We start from the raw sequence: 22,975 nt of genomic DNA, 5'->3' as shown, positions 1-22,975 counted from the left end.
AAAAAAATAAAGAATGCTTATTCTCCCATGGAAGTTCCTTCTCACATGGTAAAGGAGAACACCATTATGCCTAAAATAGCTTAATTTATATATATTATATATTTCTCTTTGATATATAGAAAATTGTGAAGCCATCTTGCAGCATGAAGAAAACCGATGTGGTGAACCTTGATACACTTTTACAGGACTTCTCACATATAGAAATGGTAAAGATGGAATCGAAAAAAACAATATACCCAAATTCTTACGTATTTCCCTAGAAATATTTTCTTTCACTATGCCATTGAAGTCCTTCTCTTCTTTGTGGGTCTGATTATGCAATGGAATAGGCCTATTGAAAATTAAACTTGTGAAAAATGAAGTAGATGTAGCCAGGCTTTGTGTAAGCTCTGATCTCATTTAGGAGATTCAGCTCTTCAAATCGATCAAGTTTTCAGCTGAAAGTACTTTTTAATTTTGCAGGAGAGACAGGGATGATTTCCCCAATGCCTGTCATAGACTGAACCTAATTGTTTTCTGCCAGCATTATGGGACTGTCTTTTTACTTATCTTTTGGTATAATGAGTTAAGCTTCAGGTGGGTCAATAGGAAGCATGGGAGATTTGTCTTCATAAGGGACTCTTGGGCTCCATTTCTCCAAAAATAATCTCTGGAAAAAGAGCTAACAAAACCTCTTTCTTGAATCCCAGTAGTCAGATGACAAGCTTTATTAGCGTTTTATTCAGTCAGTATTCAGCTTCAGAATGGCTATGAAATCCATCCCTTTAAATTCATCATTCTCTCTGAAGCGCATCCACGATGTTTCTGGGTTAAATTTTTCAAGGGTCATGCTTTCAAATCTCTAATAATTGACCAAAGGTCACAAAACTTTCAGAATGTGTTAAATAATTTTTCATTAGATGTTTATGTCAGAGTAATTGAGGAGCTGGGAAGGATACTTCAAACCAGAGGTTTCATTTGGAATTCAAATAATTTCCTACAGAAAATTTCAGAACTTCATGGAAAAAATCATCTTCTGAATCTTGAGTTGGAAAAAACAAATAAATTGCTAACAATAAGCCAGTCAAGGGAAGAGATGGCTAAACAAGGTAAGAATTTGTTTTCTTGGCAGTGTGAACCATCAGGCGTGTGTTGGAACCCATAAAATGTATATGTGAGTACTAGCTTTGTCTAATGGAGGTGGTCCAACAGCAGAGCAGCCCCTGATACTCTGGTTAGTGGCAACGTCTTTTTCTTTGTTATTGCACCAGCCCAAAAGGAACTGGCATTCGAAGCATAAGGGTTTTGTAGTCGGAAGAGCACTTCTCTATAAGTTTCCAATATTTAGAATGAAGGGTATCACAGAGAGAGGGCATGCTTCGGACCCCCTCAGTGAAAGAACTTCGACTGGCGGGGTCCAGAAGGTGGGCCTTCTCTGCAGTAGCCCCTGCCCTTTGGAACATTCTGCCCCTGGAGGTGCAATTGGCCCCCACACTCCTGGCCTCCCGTAAGGGTTTGAAGACCTGGTTCTGCCACCTGGCCTGGGGTGGAGAGGGAATACCTCAAGCATGGGGATGGCTAGCCCCATAGAGGCCTTCTGTCTTCAGCCTCAGATTTTTCATCCTCTTGGACTCTCCTCCTTTTTAGTAATGTTTTTAATTAATGTTTTATGTATTTATATATATTTATGTTTTTAATATTTGTTGTGAATCGCCCAGAGTTCCCCCATTGGGGGGAGATGGGCGGTTGAAAAATTTAATAAATTTAATAAATTTAATAAAATAAATAAATAAATAAATAAATAAATAAATCTTGGAAAAGAATGGGATCTTTCTGGGGGTGGAGTTCACTGCAACTTCGGAATGGCTCTGGGTATGTTAGCAGGTGAATGATAGGGATCACAGTAACTAACCCTCAATTCTTTATGAAACAGCTATCATAGCCATACATACTATCCTACTATTTCTTCATGCTGGATGTATCGCTGTGATGCAGACAGATGTTGCTCCATCTGAAGCAGTTCCCTGCTCTCCACCCTGTCCTCTGCAATACACACCCCCTGCACACTCTCATAGTCTATGCTGAAGGAGTGTTGGGCATTTGCTCATTACTGTAGAACCATTAATAAGACTTTCTGCATTCTGGCCCTGTGTTTGCAAAATTAATCACTGCTTTAGAATTGCCAGAATTAAGAGGTTGAATTTTAAGTCCTTTCTTTTCAGTCATGCTTTTAACTTCTCATAATAATGTTTCCTTGAATTTGCATTATTTTCCCAGCTGTAAAATGCCACTGATTTGTTCTGAATATTTTCTTAATTTTAATGTGTGTGTGTGTGTGTGTGTGTGTGTGTATGGGAGAGAGAGGGAGAGATTTTTGGCTTTAATATTTTTCTTTTCTGTGAGAACTTATTGTTAAAGATAAGTTAAAAATATAGAATTCAACTCATGCCTGCTAATGATGTAATGAAATAGATCATTTTTGTTTATTTTAGGACAGTATATCTTTTACCATGCCATGTGATCCATAGTAATTTGTTTGAAGTATCATTGTATTCTCAACAATTTACCATTTATAAGTAATGTTCAACACTTAATAAAATTCTTTAAATTATAGCGTATTTTAAAACAGCATTATCTAATTTATTGAGTTTTATATGCCATTTCAGTTATAACCAACTGTAGGCAGCTTATACTCTCAGTATGTGGTAAAAAGGATTAAAACTGTAAACATAACAGTAATGTTCTCTCCCATTCTATCTTGATAAGGAACAATAACCCAAAAGCCAATATAACAACTCCATTGTAGAAGAGACTCCAACCATATTGTATCAACCTCTAAGGTAGTGTTTCTCAACCTTGGCAACTTTAAGACATGTGGACTTCAACTCCCAGAATTCTTAAAGTTCCCAAGGTTGAGAAACACTACTCTAAGGGCTTTATGGGATAATCAGGTCTTTATGGCTTTGAACTCCAACCCTGGGAGGGGGGGCAGTCTGATTTGGGGAGGAATGCCATTCCAAAGGAGGAGGTCAGCAAAGAAGAAGGCTGTCCTTCTGGCACCTAATGGCCAGGACTCCAAAGAAAGTCTTCCCTTTCTAATGTTATTAAAATAATAAATTAACTTAAAACATTAAATGAATACCAGACAATAAATGTACACAAGCCTAAACTATTCAAAAGAAAGAGAGAAGGCCAACTAAATTCAGTAGGTTTTACTTATAAGCAAAAGTGTGCAGAATTGCAGATTTAAAGTAATATATCTGTCCAGAGCAATGGACTTTCTAACTAAAAGTAGCCCTTTCCTTTTATAGTAACAGCATTAAGTACTTTAGTCTGAATGCTTAAAATTAATCACGATTATATTTTTAATATATAGTAATCTGAACATGCATTATACCTTTGCAAACTAGATGTTCCTTCAGTGTGCCTAGGTACCTATACATTTGAAGTCAGGCTGAGAATTGCATTATAATATAAGCCAACAATTTAACAAATTAAATTAATTAAAATGTATTATTTAAATAAAATGTATTAACCATTATTAACCATTAATATGTTAAAATTATAAGCAATGATTAATCAATTGTTAAACTTTTTCCTGGTGATCTTCCATCCCACCACTAACCAGGCCCAGCTCTGCTTAACCACTAAGTAGGCCCAACCTTTTCAAATCAGCCAAGGTTGCAGATAAACTTTTTTTTTTTAATTTGTGTATGCTGGTTTTATAGCAAGCTTCATCTTGGAAGAAGCATTTTCTTCTCGGTGAAAGATAATGTCTTTTTTAAGACAATGCCTGTTTTTCTGTAGACTTTTCATAAGTGTATATACTGAAAGTAGCAAATATTCAGAAATGCTTTTTAATCAGTTACTTTATAATTGATTGATCTATCCTGAAATGATATATAAGTGCTGCATATAAATCAGATAAATGGATTGATTTTTAAAGTGAGATAATGATAACTGGTAAGAACATAAATTATGTAACATCATACTCTGAATGTTAGGATTCAATTTTCATTAGAAATATTTCAACTTTTAAATTTCAATTTTTTTTTTTAAATGCTGAAATAATGGTTCAGAGGAAGCTGAGATAATGAATGGATTATTCCAATATGCAGCAGTTATTACTTTACTTGAACTCAACTTTGGGGACTACAAATGGGAGGCATGTACAACACAGAAAGAGGAGCAGGAACACTAAAATACTTAATTGGAGGTTCAAATATGTGGTTTCTTTTTTTCTTAATAGAAATTGTTAGGCATTTTTAGATCTGTCCAGCAAGGAAAATATAATGCTGCTTTAAACTCACCATATTTGAGGATCATATTCCCTGTCCCGTTAAAAAGCAACGTTTCACACTTTAATTTTAAAATTAATATTGTGGGTAAATGGTCTGGAAATTATGGGATACCAGAGGTCCATCTTGTGTTCACTATTTGCAACTGCAGGTACATGGAATATGACAATACAGTCCATTTTTAAGTACAATTGCTGATACTTAAATAAGCAAATTTAAAATAGCAAAAATTATACTTCAAATATCAGATTTGGGTTTTGTTTCATTATACCCAAGTTAGAAATATGTATGCCTCAGCACAATAATTTAAAAGGTTAGTACAATTACCAAAATAACAATAATTTAAAAATAAATATATTAATTTCCTTTTCCTTTTTTCTTTTTAAAAGAGTGTGCTACATTCCAGAATGTGATTAAAGGTCTTCAACAAACTATAGAGAACCAGTATAATCTGAGAGGTAAAGAAGTGGAATGTGATTTCATAGAGTGTTGTTTTTACTATATTGAGAGGCAGCTCCTATATAACCAGATGAGTTGGTACCTGAACCTTGAGGGGAAAAACCACAAGCCATGCATGATTAATTCATCAGAAGAGCACAGGCAGAGTGTTTTTCATGAGAAGAATTTTTTGCTACCCAAATCTCCCTCCATAAGTTGCTTTTTAAATATTTTCTGTTCCACTGCCACTCCCATTTGCAACCTCTTCCCCCAGAATTCTGTTCCATAAAAACAAATAAAAATTGTTATTCTCTTACGGCAATACTAATAGCTTTTGCCAGCATAGCTAGTGGAGGGAGAATATGAGAATGAAAAGATTCAGGAACTTTTAAAATTCCTGTCTTCTCTTGTTTTCTTATGCAAGAATCCCTTTATTTAGTTCCCCCATGTAGTTTTAAATGAGGTTCAAGTCAAGGATTCTAACTAATTTTTTTTCCAGTTCAGAAAAATTGGGAATTTATTTATGGCTCTTATTTTGCAATATGAACATGTTTATATAGATGAAAATGAGAAGCTGAAAAACACTGTCCAGATTTTAGAAGAGAAATTGAAAACCCATGAAGAGGTAGGAGCGCAATCAGAACCTCATATTTCTGATTTCTAGGGATAGACGTTCTTTGGGTGATTTCTGATCTGAATCATTCTTTTTACAGAAACCATTACCATCTTTCTCACTGTTTATAAATGACTTAAATATAAGCATATTAGATGGTTGAATTAAAATTCCATGTCTTATTTGGTACTCACCATCTGGCACACAAATTCCAAAAAAGGCCAGTGTTATCTCTGGTAATGTATTTATTTTATCACTGTTCCTGACAGTGCCCCTTCACTTGTAACTAGGGTAGGGCAACTATCTGCACGTGCATAACAGCAACAATATGTTATACTATATTTTAAATGGGTAAAATTTCATGCTACATTTTATTGCCATTTAAGGCAATTATGAATTGCATAAATACAAACATCTTTACAGTTTGGAAGGGAAAAGCTACCCTTTACCGCTAAAGCGTAATCTCTGGGTGCAAACTACATCCAATTTCCAGTTAAAAGACCTTGGAAAAATATTCTGTTAGAACACTGAAGATGTTGAGTGGATTTATTTGTGGCTGAGCTGCAGTGTTTCTGAAATCACACGCACACAAATGCAGTCACAAGTCATGGCTTCATCTGCAGTGATGGAACAGGGCAGAGTCTGTGGGCAGCGTGTTCACCTATTGTTTGGAAGCCTCGCCTCACCTCGCCTCCTGGCTCTCAGGCTGATATTGCAAACTGCTCATAATCGATAAAGGGGAAAGTAGACTTGCTTCTCTGCAACAATTTAGATTTCTTTTTAATACAACCAGATAAATGCATACACCCTGCTGGTTCCGCTATAAAAGGATTTATCCCAGCTTTTTGGACTGCAAAACCTTGAAACCTAGTACTTCAGGTCAAGGGAACATGATGAAATTGACAAGAGTTGGGTCATTACTTCCTCTTCAGCAGGGGGTCAGTGAATTGCAAAGAGCCACCCTGCTACTTGTCCTTCTTTTGAGCAATGTCCTCCTGGAGGGGAAGGGTTTGCAATTTCTTTTCTTTTTGTGTGGAGTGGAGTCTGAGAGGATTTTTGTTGCTTGAAGACTGGCTTGTTCTCCTTTGAAGAGAGAGTGTCTTGAAGACCATCAACCTGTTGCTTGAAGTCTCCCTCCCTCCCTCTCTCCCTCCCTCTCTCTCTCTCTCTGCCTTTTCCCCAGGCTACCTTTTCTGGTGCCTATCTATAGACTGAGCACTTCCTTGTGGCCAAATTAAAATGCTATCCAAAGATACTGGCATAAGATTTGCTACTCAGATGTTCAAAAGAAGCCCAAATAACAGCTGACAGGTACAAGGAGGGTTGCACTGTGAAGCAACAGAGAAAATCAGCTCCTTCTCTTCATCCCCCTCTCACACACATCACTGGGCAGCCTGTCCACCATCACTATTACTCAACTGTTGTTTTGGTTGATCCAGGTTTCCAAACTAGTGATTGGCTTACTGGTAGGTACAAGAGGAGAGCCCAGTTTAAAAGAATTGCACTTTCCATCTGCCCAAGGCAGAATGGCTCTGGAAGACCGTGCCCAGGAACCAGAGGGTCCAGGTGTGCCCTGCCCATGTCACCTAAAGTGACCAATAGGTGCTGATCCCAACTTTGACAGATCTGACAAAACCTGTGTCCCTATAGAGGGTGAAACGGTATTTTAAAACGATACAGGAAGGATAACTTAAAGGCTGCCTCAGGTATGAGTTGGGGATCAAATGAAGGCAGCATTAGGAGGATACATTAGAAAAAAAAAGTTGCTGGGGCATACCTGCACAAAATTCCCCTTTCCCTAGTTCAACAGCATGCAGCTATTGTTACAGCTACTGGGTGAAGAACCTGACTGCAAAATTGCCAGCATGCTGTTGTTTCACCATCAAACTGACAATAGGCTTTTAAGTACGTCAGAAGAATGGTGCCTTGGTGGATTAAGCAATTGCTCAGATTTTATACAAAGAGCCAGACAATATGTACTGGGAATGTGGAGAGAGATGCTAGCATTTAATTTCTTTTCTTTTCTTTTTTTCAGTTGAATGGGGATGAAGGGATTTTTGTTGCTCTTGGTTTTGTGTGTGTATGTTGTGTTGTGTTGTGTTGATATTTCATTATTTTAAAATAAAAGCAATGACAATGCAATAGTGGGAAAGAGGTGCATTAGACATGAATTTTATTTAAATCCAATTTAAACTTTCAGTCAAAACAAAAAAAAGCAATTTTCAGGAATACATTGAGTTAAAGCTGTCTAGTAAAGTAAATGAATTGCAAAAACTTATACAAAATATTGTTTCAATAAATCCCTAGGAATATAAAAATGTGGTTGATAAACTCATAATGGAAATAAAAAACAAGGAGAAGGAATACAACCTTAAACAGAACAAACTTCACAGTGATATGAACAAGCAATGTAAGCATAATAGTTAATGTATACACAGTGTTTGAGAGATACAAAGTGTAAGGCGTAGCCTTCATTGGGTACACTATTAAAGTATTTTCATTAATAGAAGTCTGAGAATTACACATTTCAAGTCTTTTGAAAATACCCCTTCCCAGCTCAGAAAGAGAATAACTATAAAGCTCTACGCGTATGCTCTGCCCATCTTTAATAACTTATTTTCCATTCCATCAAATTAGACAGTTTCAGATGAGTTTATCCTGCCTTTCAGTTTGTTTATCCTGCCTTTCAGATACAAATTGTCTTGCAATGCATCATTGGCTAAAAACAGATTAGCTCTGCCTTCTAGCTTAAAAACAATAAAGGAAAAATATACAAGAGGAAGGGGAGAGGAAGGAAGGGACTTCTTCAAGTTCACAGCAAAATCATGAATCCAAAGGTGTATTTACACTCAGTTTAGGCCAAGCTAGTCTTTGAGCAGCAGTTGGTGGCCCTTCATGGATAGCTGATGGATGGAGCAAGAAATCAGTGTTTTTCTACTCTTGATCCCAGAGCAACTGTAAAAATAGGAATTAGCTCCTCTGTTTCGCAAGGAGTTCTTCTTCTTCAGCCAGTGCAAGGAGTCAGATTGTCTTCTTGCCAGTATGTTCTTTCTGGGAAGTAAGGTATGCAGTCCCCCAGTGGCCCTTGGCAGGATGAGGACAGAATGTGCTGCCACTTAGTTCTCCAGTTCCTGGGCAACTGCTAATGGCAGCTAAATGTTGTATATGATAGGGAGACATATAGAAAATATGAAGAATACAGAAACATGTGGGCTTCCCCCCTGCCTTCAGAAGGACTTTTTTTGGAGAGTGAATGCACATTGTATTCAAGATATTTAATCTAGTTTTATTACAGTAAGAAGTATGCTTCAGCTGCATCAGAACGAAGATGAAGCATCCAAAATGACACCTACAGCATTGGTGGAGAAAGATCAAAATTAAATTTGATTGAACAAGATTACAAGCTCAAGTTTGAGTTTACAGTATGCTGGAAAGGGTGGCAAAGTGTTTAACTTTTCCTCCCTTATTGCATCAGTAGGCTGTTGGCCACCAGCCTTGTTTGACATAACAAATTCCCTATTAAAGAAGGATGAGTGAAAGAATTTCCACTGACCACTATGACCATTTCACTCAACATTTTGCTGATTAAGTCACTCATATTCATCAGAGTCTTGAGTCCTCCTGGGCAGAGTCTGATTTGGTGATTGTGGTATCATTTAGTTCTGTTATCTGAGATTCCTTTTGGTCTATTGACTCCAAAGAAGTGGATATGACCCCTACCATTTGAAGGTTTGATTCATGCCCCTCCTGGCTCCCCTGTGGGACTGGGGTGATGTAACAATCCAGATCTAGGAGGTTACCTCTCTTTGGGAGGAGGTGATGATAGTAGCCATAAAGGAAGCAATTGTGTACCCCGTCCTTAAGAGGCTGTTCCTGGATTTAGTGGTGTTTGACAAATATTGCTCACTCTCCAAACTTTGGGGAAGGTTGTTAAATGCATGGTGGATATTCAGCAGCAGAACCCTTCAGAGAAAGCTGATTATCTTTTCAATCAGGATTCAGGCCTGGGCATGGAACAGAGATGACACTGGTTGCTGTACTGGATGACCTTTGATGGGATCTTGATGGGGGTAATGCACCCCTCTTGATCATTTTAGGCCTGACAGGTGGCTCTTGATACCACTGCCCTTGGCATCTTCCAGGACTACTTGTACTGGTTGGGAACTGGAGGCTCTGTTCTGCAAAGGTAGTAGGAAAGGAGAGGCCAGCCTGGTAGCCATTCCCCTGTGGGATACCACAGAGGTCAGCCCTTTCCCCCTTGCTGTTTAACATCTATATGAATTAAGGAGAGCTAATCCAGTGATTCAGTATGTGATACTATCAATGTGCTGATGATACTCAGCTTTACATTGCCACCCCCAGTCCAGCTGGAGATGCCACCTAAGTCCTATCCCAATGTCAGGATGTTGTTGCAGTCTGGATGGGATGAAACATGCTAAAGGTGAACCCTAGCAATATAGAGTTACTAATTGTCCTTTGTGGTTTTCTGTCAATTCCAGTGTTGTTTCTTGAGGGGTGGCACCACCCTTGAGGGAGTAGGTCACAGTTTGCAAGTCCTCCTGGACATTTGGTTACTGCTGAATGAGCAGGTGGAGGCTATGACTAGGAGAAGCTTTGCCCAGCTTCTTCTGGTATACCAGTTGCAGCCCTTTCTAGAGCAAGAGGACCTGGTCACCATGAAGATAGACTTCTATAATGTGTTGTACATGGGGTTGCCACTGAAGACCACTCAGAAACTATAAGTGGGTCAAAAGACAGTGGCCCACTTGTTGACTGCTGTTAATCACTATTGCACTTATCTTGCAGGCCCTTGCATTGGTTCCCAATAAGTTTCCAGGTACAATTCAAAGTGCTAGTTTTCACTTTCAAATCCTATACAGCTTGCCACCCAAGTGCTTCTAGGACCAACTACTGTAACCAGATTTGATCTTTCCAAGGAAATCTTCCCAGGACAAACTGCTGTGGTACCCCAGTTCATGAAGTGAGGAAGGTTGAGGCCAGAAAGTTCATTTTTTCAGTCATGGTACCAATGCTCTGAAACAGCCTCCTTCTACAAGCCAAGCTGGCCCCCTTGGTGAAGGTCATTTAGAAGTTAATGAAGACTGAAACTTCTGAAAGGTCTTTTGTTGAATGATTGTTTTTGATAATGATTATGACATTAAAATAATAATAACATAAAGTATATAATTCTATTTGACTAATGCAATGATTTTGTTTCATTACTTTTAATTTTATATATATATTAATTGTATTAGTTGAAATCACAGTGGAAGAGCATAAGCAGCTAACAGAGAAGAAAGATCTAGAGATTTTAGAACTAACTAAACAGCTGAAAGCTCAAGAAAAGGAAAAGCAGAATGAGATAATCAGATTACAAATAGAGGTATGCCCTACAAACCCATCTATAGCACACTGAAAGTTTGCCAGCATAACAAGAGATATGCTACATGAATTTATTTTTTTTAGAAGGTAGTGAAAGAAAAGTTATTTTAGAGTATTTTGTGTTCCATAGCACTAAAAAAAAAAATGTATTCATGCTTTCAAGATTTTGTGTCTTCTTAGGAGTAAATATCATAGTTGTTGCATGTTATTTTGTTTATTAGGATTACAGCCTTAATATCTTACTCTTTGTTCATATGGTTACCATTTCCTCCACCACTTTCTATAAAGTCTTCAATTCTGAGCAGTAAACAAGTACATGATGCAGATAATTAAGCTATCTTTAATCACACTGATTTTATATGTATTGCATTTATATTTTGCATTTCTTCATTAAACTCTGGGGAAATTCTATTTTTACATGATCTTTGTAACAGCTCTGTAAAATTGATAATGCCATGTGATGACAATGAGCCAATTTCACCCATCAGTGCTTTGTGGTCAAATAGGAACCTCAGTTTTCCCCATTCTAGTGTAAATATCCTTAACCAAAAGTTGCTTGTACATTACTAAAGTAGTAGCATTAATTGCAGAGAGGCTTTTTCTCTCATTTGATTTTTATCAATACACTATTTTTTTTTAAATTCAGTTCAATACTAAACTGTCAAGACTACAGACTGAAACACGCAAAGTACAGACAACCCCCACAGCACTCCCTCAAAATATCTATAGAAGGGTATGTGTTTTACTGTTTTCCTAAATGTGAAATTGTTTTAAGAGCTAAGATGATTTGACTGCAGATATTTTGCCCTACTCTGTCTATTCACATATAGTCACGTATACAAGATGGGCAGCTACATAAATTTACTAAATAAAATAAAATAAAATGTCTGCTTTAACCAGTGACTTATGCTGGGAGGCAGGTGAGAGAAGAATGCTGATAAGAAGAACTTCCCAAAGAGCTACTTCAAAAGTGGGAGATGTTCTAGAAATGCTTCTCTCACCTGAGAGCCCTGTCGCAAGAAGTTGTTGCCTGCAAGTCTCCATTTCATAGCCTGGAAAAAATGCGAGGCTCTTCTGTAGTTTCACATTTTTCAGTATCGGTAGTTCTGTCATTTATACACAGACTGTTTCCTAAAGTAAATAACTGGAAAGTACAATTTCTCGCATTATAGTCATTATAAATGAGTTACCATTAATTGGGGAACAAAGAGAAATTAGTCTTTGGAAGGAAAATATCCAGTATTATGGAAAACCAGTAGTAGCTGCTGACATTAAGAGTCTTGAATTTCTTCAGTACAGTTCTGCCCTATACCTTTAGGCCCTTTCCACACAGAGATCAAGATTGGCCGTGAGGATGCCATCAAGCAGTTGTGCAGCATTACAGCTACAAGTGGACAACTTCCCATTGATCTAAACTCCAGCCTTAACCTGCTTGCCTCCTCCCCACTCCCCACCCCCTGTAGCCTTCCTGCAGCCAAGGTGCTTTGTCACCATCTCCTTTTCATTCCCAGTTGCTTTGAGAGAACGGTGGCTGGTTGGGTTTTATTCTTTTTCTCTTGCCACAGAAAACAAATATGGAACAGTAAAGCAGAAATGGAGATGGGATACTGACTGATGGCCTGCCTTTTTTTGTGCCTGCTCATGGGCCAGCTGGAAGGAGCAGACTCAATGGGGGGAGGGTTTAGCAGGTGTCCCTCATGCAGTAGCTGTAGAGCAGTGTTTCTCAACCTTGGCAAATTTAAGATGAGTGGACCAACTCCCAGAATTCCCCAGCCAGTTGAAGTACACACATCTTAAAGTTGCCAAGGTTGAGAAACACTGCTATAGTGTTTAAATGCTGGGGGCTATGGAGAAATGCCCTTAATTTACTCTTTTTGTCTGGGGGGGGGCACTGAATTGTCTTAAGCAATTAGACAAGTAAGCCATGAAACCCACCAGTGTCTCTGAACAAGGTAGCATCTCAATTTATGTATGTGTATACATTTCTGGACATATGGTTACACATACACAGTATTTCATATGTGAGTTTAACAGAGTATAAAAATATTTTTTGTAGAAGCTTCAGCATCTTCAAGAAGAAAAGAATAAAGAAATTGAATTTCTCCGAAATACTATCAAAGACTTAGAAGAAAAGCTCGACAAAAGACTATTTTAAACTGCAGCAATTTTGAGAATGACACAAGGCCACACGTTTTTATTGAGGAGACAGAACTGAAAAGAGCCACACACACTGAATTCACAGATATTTTCATTTATTAAAAACATTGTTTGTCCATATGAAAGCTCTCCATTGTATATTCTGAACTACTTTCCCTCTTGTAAGCATTTACCATAAAAAAATTCAGGTTTTGTAGGTGAACTGGTTTCCCTATTAAACCATCATGAATATGGCAAACACAATCTGAAGAGTTTCTTTCTGTTGAACATTTTCTTTCTTCTCTAAATTCTCCAAACAGAACGTGCAAAAATTCAGTTAATTTGAAACAATTAATTATACTATTTTGCTACATAAAGATAGGAATTATACAAACACATTTAATCATTTACAAAAGATTATCCAAACCATTGGCCAGCAGAAATGATGGTTAAGTGTAGATTTTAAATTTTATCACCAGATATTTTATTCTGGTGATAAATGAAATTAGTTAGCACTTGATCCGTCCCATCCCATCTCTCTTACCTCATGTTCCTAAAGACTGTTATCCCAAACTTCAAAGGAACTTTGAGAGTGAAGAGTTTCAGAAACACAAAAATTGATTTAAAAAGATCTTGTTACAGGACTCCACCTTAGGTAATTATACCTAAAATCTGATGTTTAGAGTTGGGAATTCTGGCAGACTTCTTGATGAAAATACTTGTTTGAAATATCATGCACAAAGTCCTATACAGTTACTTTAAATGGCTTTAGAGTTTTGGGAGAAAAACATTTTCATCTATTCACCTGGTCTTAACACATAATTTTGAAACCTAGTTAACATATCTTTTCTTATCCTCTCCTGTTCTTATTTGCTCTATATCGAACAGAAGCTCCTAGGTCATAGTTTCTGCTCCTGTTTTCATGAATGCAAACAGAATGGTAGAAGAGGAAACCAGAAAGATAGGCTAACAAAACACTGCAAACACTTGGAACTGGCACTGAGAAACAATTCCATACCATTATGAGAAAGTTTTGTTCTCATGGTTTAAAGCAAAGTCAGATGATAAACACTGTATACTGTACCAGTGAAACCAAAGCACATGACTACAGCTGAACTAATACAGCTGAAATGCAAGAACTCTGGCTTAACTGGCTTAAGAGGCAACGGTTGTTTTTACAACCCAATAATTCACATAATGGTATGTGCCAGGAAGATCACTGCCGAAATACATTCCTGCTTTAATGCCCTTTTGCCACCTACAGCAAGGGTTTCCAAACACTTCGATAGAAATAATAGTACCAATCTCAAATTTGGGTGGAATGCATTCCAAACTCAGCTATCCTCCTTAGATGTTTAGACTGTTCCTCAAGCTCAGTTGTCCAGTCCTGGTCACTGTCAGGTTTCACCCCTTCTTGCTGCTGGTAAAGGTCAAGCAGCTGTTGGCAGACGTCACTGACAAGACTCAGCCACGTTGTCTGCCAACAATTGCCCTTGTCACCTGCAGGAAGATGGGAGCTCTCCGCGACAATGTCAGGAAGCTGTGCTCTGCTGATCTTCAAACAGCAAGTGTCGGCAGTGTCAGCATCAGCTACTGGAGACAGGCCCTGCCAAGTGCTGCCAGTTTCAGCTCAACTGTCGCTTGCAGTTGCCAATCCTTTTTTGTCAGAGCCTGTCCCCTGGCAAAGGAGCCTCTATAGCTGCTGGCAGAGGGGCAGTTTCTGCAGGACCCTGGCTATCCACCCGGACCCTCTCCGAGACTCTGCTCTCATGCTCACGGTGCTGTGCTGACTGATGTCGATGACCCCCTTTTTTGTGACGATGTCTCTGATGATGATGATGGTCACCGGGAGACAACTGTGAGGCAGGAGAAGCTGCCTCCGTTTGCTTTTCTTCTGGATTCCCTGAGATTCCTTGACATATTTCTTCAATTTCAGGTGTCTGAAAAGAAAAAGGTTCAGACAACGTGGTCAGAGTTTTAACTGGTTCTTATACGGTATGTTCAGTGTGTCAACGTTAAAGACAAGTAGAAATCAGTCTAAACAAAATAACACAGCTCAGCCTAGCATTTCTGTAAGAGAGGAGATGCTGCTTAAAATCACAATCATTCCAAGGTTCCCTGAAAAATGTCATTCCACGTGACCATTCTTTTCCAAGTAATTTCCAAAGTCCATTATGCTTAAATCAGCAAGGGACTCTTACTTTGGAAAATATCCAGCTTGTTACAATTCTCTGACCAAACAAAAGCTATGAAAGATAGGAGAGTTCTATTTGCATTTGGTTTTGGTTATTTACTTTATTATCTTGCTTCCTTCTCAAGCAGCTAAAGACAATGCATAGAACACGTCTTAGTTCCAAAGATCTGGATCTTATATGTGGAGAGCACTGAATTTAATGGCAAGTTGGTTGTTGAGTGGAAACCCAATAATTTTGCATTGGGGAAGTGAGGTAAGTGAATGCAGCACGCGGGTCTGCATTTATGGGAATGTCTTTCCTAAAGTAAGAACCTAGAGAGTAAATGCTTCCAAGATGTAGCATACCAGAGGTAGAATGAAATCTGTACACATTTTGTCTTATCTGGGTTCATACATTATGCTAAATCACAACTGGATTTGGGCTTAGCATGTTTTGTGAATTCAGCACTGGGACTTAATGAATCATAATTAAAAATACCATGGATTAGGGCAATGTGCAAACCAGATCCATTGATGTTTTGGGAATCATACAGTGTAACTCTATACTTAGCCTGCAATGCCCTCAAAAAAAGTGCTTTAGCATTAAAAATATATATCTACAACTTTCTCAATATTTTTCTTGAAGAAAGCTAGCAATCTATTTCACTTTGGAATAAAAACATTTGAAAGGTATGTAAATTATTTGCTAAAAAGTTATAACATTTTTAGAAATTACAAAAAACATTCAGTGGTTATAAGCTCCATATACTTTTAAAATTTTCGTTTAATCAGCTTTTCTTCTTCCTAGATACTTATTTCTACACCACGGAGAAAAGGAAAAAGTGAATCCATACCGTGTATGAGCAGTTTCCACAGGTGGCTTCACAATAGGTGACTTGAATGGCTTTCTCCACATATGGAAAACTCAGAAAAGTATAAGGTAAGCCAAGGTGATAAACAAGACGACCACACCTAGGAAGAAAGTAAGCCAGTTCTTAATACCAGTGCATCACTATATTTATGAAGGACAGTTTTACAAAAACTGTAAAAAAAAAAAAACTTTCTTTGCATCTTAAGTGACTTGTGTTCTGCTGTGACCCCCAAAATCTACTGTAAGCCCATCACAAGAAAGTTGCGGATTGGGGGACACACTGGCACTACCACAATAGCACTGTTACAGTAATCCCAATCCTTTCTCTTCTGCTATCTAGTTTGAACACAGGTAGTTCTTTGTAGTTCTTTGTTTCCTTCCAAAGCTTCCCACCTTTCTGAAAGCAAAACAGTGATAAACCTCATTAAGATGGAGGTGAGAAATCCCATTAACAGGAAGAGCTCATATGAAAGAATCCATCTCCCCATTAGATGGAAAAGCAGCAAAACCAGGGGAAGGGAAATGCAGAGTGAGAACTCTTATGTAAGGGCCACAAATACTTTGTATGGAAGTTCATTCCTTTAAGTAGCATAAACTGATCCAGATAAACCACTTTAGGGCAAAATAAACTATTTGTGGGTTTTGGTTTTTTGTGCCTTCAAGTCAGTGTTGACTCCTGGAGGCTGCCTGGACAAGTCCCTGCAGTTTTCTTGGCAAGGTTTTTCTGAAGTGGATTACCCTGACCTCTTCCTAGGGCTGAGAGAGAGTGACTAGTACTATGTCACCCAGATGGACTAGAACTCACGGTCCTCCAGTTTCTAGCCTGAAGCCTTAATCACATCAGCAAACAGGGTCTCTTACCTAACACACTGAACTACAAAACTAGCCAAACACACTCACTTCTCACATGAACATACCCAGCCCACAGAGCCACTTCTTAGTTCAGAGTGTTGCATAAACTGAGTAAATTGAACCAAGTAAACTCCTTTTAAGTACACTGTAGGTGAATGTGTTGTGCAAACAGAGGCACAGAGAGCTCTTACGCAAAACTGCAGGGTGCCACCTGATCCAAATAAGCCTCACGTGCCTTCAAAATAGGAAATACCTAAGATGTTCTGATCCATTTGATTTGTTTTATACACGGACCTGTCATAAATCAGGAAGTCATCTTTTTTGCCTTTTAAAGTCATCCAGACATCAGGTTGCATTAGATCCTGCTGGTATACAGGAATGTCTTCTGAAACCTTTTCTCTTAGATATGGATACTTCAGCTGAGAATGGTACCCTTGGTGATTGACCACCATGAAGGAGACATTGACCAATCCATCACTTGCCAGCTTCAGTTGCAGGTCTTCAAGTCTAATAAATAAATGACATTTTATACATTCATTTTCTTCCCTTTAGAAAAGCCCAATTTGTTTGGGGTGGGTGTGTTGTGGAAGTACAGTGGTACCTCGGGATACGAACTTAATCCGTTCCGTGACTCTGGGCGTATCCCAAGTTGGTCGTAACCCGAAGGAAATTTCCCCATAGGGTTCAATGTAAATCCAGTTAATCCGTTCCACCCTCTGAATTTGGTCGCACCCCGAGGCAAATTTCCCCATAGGGTTCAATGTAAATCCGGTTAATCCGTTCCGCCCTCCGCCCGAATTTGGTCGCAACCCGAGGCAATTTCCCATAAGGTTCAATGTAACTACCGTTAATCCGTTCTGGCGTCCACGGACCACGCGTTGGGCGGGAAAGCGGCCGGGCGCGGCGTGGTGCGGCGCGAAAACGGCCGGGTGCGGCGCAGCGCAGCCCGGCACAAAAACGGCCCGGCGCAGCGCGAAAATGGCCCGGTGCGAAAACGTCCTGGCACGGCGCGAAAACGGCCCAGCACGGCGCGGTGCGGCACGAAAACAGCCCGGCGCGGCGCGAAAACGGCCGTGGACCACGCGGCAGGACCGGAAAAACAGCCGTGGACCACGTGGCATGGGCGGAAAAATGGCCGCGGACCACATGGCACGGGCAGAAAATGGCCGCGGACCACGTGGCACGGGCGGAAAATGGCCACGGACCACGTGTCACGGTGGAAAATGGCCGCCGATCCGGTTCGTATCCCGAGGCGGAGTTCGCAAACCGAGGTAAATTTTTGGGGCCGGAGCTGGTCGTAACCCGAAAAATTCGCAAGCAGAGGCGTTTATATCCCGAGGTATCACTGTAATATGGTGAGTCTCAGAATCTGTTACCTACCATGATTATTGGTGAGATAGTGTGGGTATATTGTCTTCCAAAATTTTCCCTGCAGCATCACAAAAATCCACAACCTGCAGCTTTGCAAAGCGGTGCCCTGCCCACTGATACACATGCACACATGCAATCATATTGCCTCTCAGAATTCCAGTCCCTGCAGGGGGGGGAGAACTAGTCCTCTTTCACCAACAATAGAATTTAAGGATTTTTTTAAAGCATATGTTTGGCAAGTCACGTTACTACTGCATATTAGTGGCAATATACTTTTACCAAAACAAAAAATCCTTAAATTCTGTATAATTCAGGAATAGGCCATTCATGGGTGGCATGTGGCCCCCCAAAGCACTCTCAAATAGCATTGTCTTAACTCAGAAACTCAATGATGTATTGGGTTTATTTACAAAACAGCCAAAGGCTGATAGATAGACAGACACACACAGACACATGCACACAGGTAGCCGTTGATTAACAACAGCAATTGGGACCGGAATTTCCATTGCTAAGTGTGGTGGTTGTAAAACATGACTGCACACTTAGTGACAGCAATCCCAGCAGTCCCTGTTGCTGTCATTAAGCAAGCACCTCCTTGCAACTTCCTGCTGGCTTCTAACAACCAAAGTCAATGGGGAAGCTGGCAGGAAGCTCCAAGTCCCAGGTGGCTCACAAGCAGGCTGGCAGGCAGGGTAAGTGGCTGCTGCCAGGTGGAGGAGGGGTGTGGGCAGCTGCAGTGGTGCACGGAGTGATTTCAGGCCTGGGGATGGCTGCTGCCAGGTGAGGTAGACTTACCAGAGCAACTTGCGACCTTCCCTGCCAGCTTCCCTGTTGATCTTGCTTGTGGCGAGTCAGCAGGAAGTTCCCAAATGGTCATCCTATGACCGTGGGGCACTGCCACGGTTGTAAGCATGAACCAGTTGCAAGTGCTCAGATTGCAACCACGTGATCGCAGGGTGGTGCGACGGTTGGAACTTCAAGTACCAATCGTACATACCACTCGTTCAGCACCGCTGCAACTCTGAACGGTCACTGAATGAGTGGTAGCTAAGCGAGGACTCCCTGCATATACATACAGCAGGCAACCACTTCCTGTGCTTCTTGCATCTGTGGTCCAAGCCTCAAGTGTATGTTCCCGGCATTTTACAGCAAAAGAAAAGATAACAGCTCCAATTCTTCACAAGTGCAGCCAGTCCCTTCTAAATGACTGGGCCTTAATGAACAACAGGAGCGAATATCTCTCACCCTTTTGTGAATGGTTCGTACACTGCAGCATGACTTCCAACAATTATTGTAACATATAATGTTGAAAGACTGCCTCAAGTTGTCCTGCCCTTAACACAGCTTTGGGAATTGGCTTTTGTAATTTCTTGGAAATCTCCATTCATAACACACATTTCCTACGATCGATTTGGCATCTACAATTGTCTAAGTTGATACTACAGAATTAGGAGTCCCCAATATACAATCAAACAGTACAAATGGATTTGAAAAGTCGCAGCAGCCTTAATAAACCTGGACTAAAAACTAAACAAACCAATCTGTTAGTCAGGGAGCAATTCCCAAGAAACATGTCCCAAGCAATACGGTGGACTCTCACTAATTTTTCAGAAATCAACTTCTGGATTAAATTTAAAAATGAAGAGCCAACATTATTGGAGAAGATGTTTTGTTCTTACAAATTGTCACGTAGAGCTTGTTTAACAAAGCCAGAAATGCCAATTTCAGGCCAAAAATAACTGTGAGGCAGTAATTCTGGGAATCAAGCAAAAGCTATTGTGCCAGAAATCTTAACTTTTTTTTCTCCCCAGCCTAAGCTGAACAAACATTCCTTTTGTTTCAAGAAACAGATCCCAGTGTGATATCCATTCATGTGCTATTCCATATTTGGATGGTCCTTACCTAGAAGCCTGCAAAAGACAGGTGTATCAGCTAGCTTGGAGTAGAGCAACCACCGTCACTGATCCCACTGAGTTCAGCATGGGGTTTTCCTCCCCGATACTCCATTCTGGAGGTCCTTTACAGTGGCCCCAATGCTCTGTTCCTCCCCCTGGGAGGAGACAGAGGATCAGGACCAGTCCCAGCCCAGCCCACATGGCTGGATGCCTGCAAAGCAGAGAAACAAGTTAAGAAAGAAAACTTAGGACTAGAAAGCATCACACCGACTGCCCTATGCCCAATGCCTTTGGAACAGCAGCACCAACAGATTCTGAAAACATGGGGCACCTCTCCTCTAAAATTGTTTGATACAAATTAAAGCTACACCAAACAACCAATTCATTTGCATTAAATGTAAGCCCATACAAGAATGCTAAGTGTCCAAGCATTTCCTATTTGTAAATAATTACCTTTTTTTTCTACTGAAATACATCTACCATGTGGAGAAGAATATGTTTTTACCTATAAAAAGCAGGGTATTTTTTTTTTCAAATTATTCATACATAAATTGTAAAATTTCACATTTCTTGGTTACTAAGCCCATGGAAAGTAACAAGTTACCAATAGCTCAGGGCTGAACTGTGGAGCCCTTGGGGTTCTCTGAGCTTGGTTGTTTTCTTGCAAATGTTTCATTACCCGGCTAGGTAACATCTTCAGTGCTAGAAGGGAGTGGGGTTTGCTCTCTGTTTATATATTGTGGCATGCCCTGCCAGTGTTGGTGGGGGTGGGGGTTTTGTTTTGTTCTATTTTTTCCTCTGGTAGTTCCTTGATTAAGGTATTGTTTACTGCTTGTATGTCTGGCAGTAATCTTGGTGTTAATCTCTGCTTATCTGGGTGATGATTGCTGGTGAGGAGATGTTCTGGTCTTTCGTTTTCCTTTCTTTTGTCTTTTTTGAATAGTGTGTAGATGTTGTTTATCTCTATGTGTCTGTTGATGGCTGCCTTGTCTGAATACTCAAAAATACTCAAAAATATTCAGACAAGGCAGCCATCAACAGACACATAGAAATAAACAACATCTACACACTATTCAAGAGACAAAAGAAGGGAAAACAAAAGACCAGAACATCTCCTCACCAAGTCATCACCCAGATAAGCAGAGGTTAGCACCAGGCACACAAGCAAGCAGTAAACAATACCCTAATCAAGGAACTACCAGAGGAGCAAAACAATGCCCCCACCAACACTGGCAGGGCATGCCACAGTATAATAACCAGAGAGCAAACCCCATCCCTTCTAGCACTGAAGGTGTACCTAGCTGGGTAACACAATGTTTGCAAGAAAACAACCAAGCTTAGAGAACCCCAAGGATTCCACAAGTGACAAGTTGTTTGGTGTATATGAAAGCTGAAAACATAAGAGAGAGCCTTGCACACCATGAAAATGGGATTTTTGAATCTGCTCAGAAATCACTGCAGAATTACCTTGAAAGAGAATGCAATGGGTTCGATTATTCTAAAGCGGTGATCTTCTACAAGCTATCCAGAAATCAGGAAATGTCTAGTAGCATCTATTCAGACTAACAAATTTTGTCTCAAAAGGTGCTATAAGACTCCTTCTGATTTTGGGCTCTCATGGACTAAGTGGTTCATGGTGTACTGTGAGTGACAATGCAATCCTGCACACGTATACAACATCTAATTCATTGCCTTTCTCTGTTTCTGCTTTCTTCGGCAATTCTAATCAGACCACTTCAAGAAAAGTTGGTTTTGTACATAAAGCAAGTATTTTCTTGCAGGTCCCAAACCTAAGCAGTGAACAGGCATCTGAGAATGCACCACGACAGCCTAACACAAATGTGTCATCGGAGCCTGTTCAAATGCACAATCAGAAACCAACTCCATACAAAAGGCTACAATCCTCTGCCCGTCAACAAGGGAGCGAGCCACGCTGGACTCAGTGGGCTTACCTCTGAGCGAAATCTCGATTAGCAGCCTCGCACCCAAAAGCCCAGTTTGTACTGTACGCAACCTCGCTAGAAAAACTTTCTTGAAGACCTGGATTCCCACCAATTGCTAAACGACCACCACCACCACCAAAAAAAAAAAAAAATCCCCACGCCCCACTTTAATCTCTGGAACCAACCAAGCTTCCCAGGCTATGTCAGTGCAGCGGTGCTGCGTAAACACAGCCGCGCACTTTCACGGACGAGCGTTTAGCCCGAGCCGTAGCGTATTCTGCACGCGCGCGTGGATCCCAGCGTCTTTAGAGACGCTCCACGGGTGGAGGAAAAGGGTTTTTGAAAGCATTCACGCCCCTTCCCCCGCTCGGCTCTTCGTGGAGCTTCAAAGTCCCGTTCCGCAACTTCGGCGAACATTTCGAGGGGCGGACGGGAAACTCACCGCGCCGCTGCGCCGTCCAGCAGCCGCCCTCCCCGCCCACCGCTCGCTCGCTCGCCTGCCTGTCCGCCCCGCGCCCTGGTATTTATACCCCTCGGCTTGTTTGTCTCCGTGTTTGGACGCAGTTCAAAGTTCGGCGACTCTCGCGACGTCTCTCCGAGGACGCCCACCGCCTGGGGCGGGTCACGGGCGAAAGACCCCGCAAGAAGAAAAGCCGCTCCCCGAACGGAAGCCAAGGCTGGCGTCTCCCCAGCTCCGCACAGGGGCAGAGTCAGAGCCGAGGGGGATTCACTTCGGGGCGCCTTGGCCGCAGCGAGAAGGGGGGGTCATCTTTTGCCCTCCCGGGGCCCCTGCTGCACAACTCCCCTTGAGGGGGGACGCCAAAGCTTGTTTCGTTATCCAGAAGCCGATTTTGCGTCACAGCAGCCTGCGCTGAAGGCAACGAATAGGTCCCAAAGCTCAAAGCCGTCGGAGAAACGGAGTCCCAAGACTGGCAGGCGCGGGGCTGTAGCCCTCTCCGTGGTCCCCAACGTGGCGCCCAGGAACACCAGAGCCCGCGCAGACAGTTCTTGGTTATCCAGAGAG

The 22,975-nt window shown here is 40.8% G+C and overlaps 2 protein-coding genes and 1 long non-coding RNA gene across 3 annotated transcripts; 2 read left to right on the top strand and 1 right to left on the bottom strand.

The window, feature by feature from the left end:
- Window positions 1-120: 120 nt before the first annotated feature.
- Window positions 121-14,692, top strand: CCDC152 (coiled-coil domain containing 152). The gene is made up of 8 exons (XM_088152890.1): window positions 121-206; window positions 983-1,088; window positions 4,667-4,735; window positions 5,276-5,340; window positions 7,636-7,738; window positions 10,584-10,711; window positions 11,357-11,443; window positions 12,767-14,692. Exons 1-8 carry the CDS (start codon window positions 144-146, stop codon window positions 12,863-12,865), a joined length of 720 nt encoding a protein of 239 aa, XP_088009016.1. The 5' UTR covers window positions 121-143; the 3' UTR covers window positions 12,866-14,692.
- SELENOP (selenoprotein P) lies at window positions 12,946-22,490 on the bottom strand. Its single transcript, XM_015888484.3, is given in 5 exon segments — window positions 12,946-14,786; window positions 15,874-15,991; window positions 17,037-17,249; window positions 20,016-20,219; window positions 22,394-22,490. Coding segments are annotated over 4 exon segments (885 nt in total). The 5' UTR covers window positions 20,210-20,219; window positions 22,394-22,490; the 3' UTR covers window positions 12,946-14,426.
- On the top strand, window positions 14,994-15,982 carry LOC112540907 (uncharacterized). Its single transcript, XR_003084944.2, has 2 exons — window positions 14,994-15,293; window positions 15,828-15,982. It is a non-coding gene; the product is annotated as an uncharacterized LOC112540907 (long non-coding RNA).
- Window positions 22,491-22,975: the final 485 nt, after the last annotated feature.

The sequence above is a fragment of the Python bivittatus genome, unplaced genomic scaffold (assembly GCF_059951505.1).
Source record: "Python bivittatus isolate LINGU-HERP-01145 unplaced genomic scaffold, Pbiv_v1 ctg000570_np1212, whole genome shotgun sequence".
Lineage (NCBI taxonomy): Eukaryota > Metazoa > Chordata > Lepidosauria > Squamata > Pythonidae > Python > Python bivittatus.
Note: the sequence above shows the minus strand (reverse complement) of the source record. Positions and strands in the feature narration are given on the sequence as shown.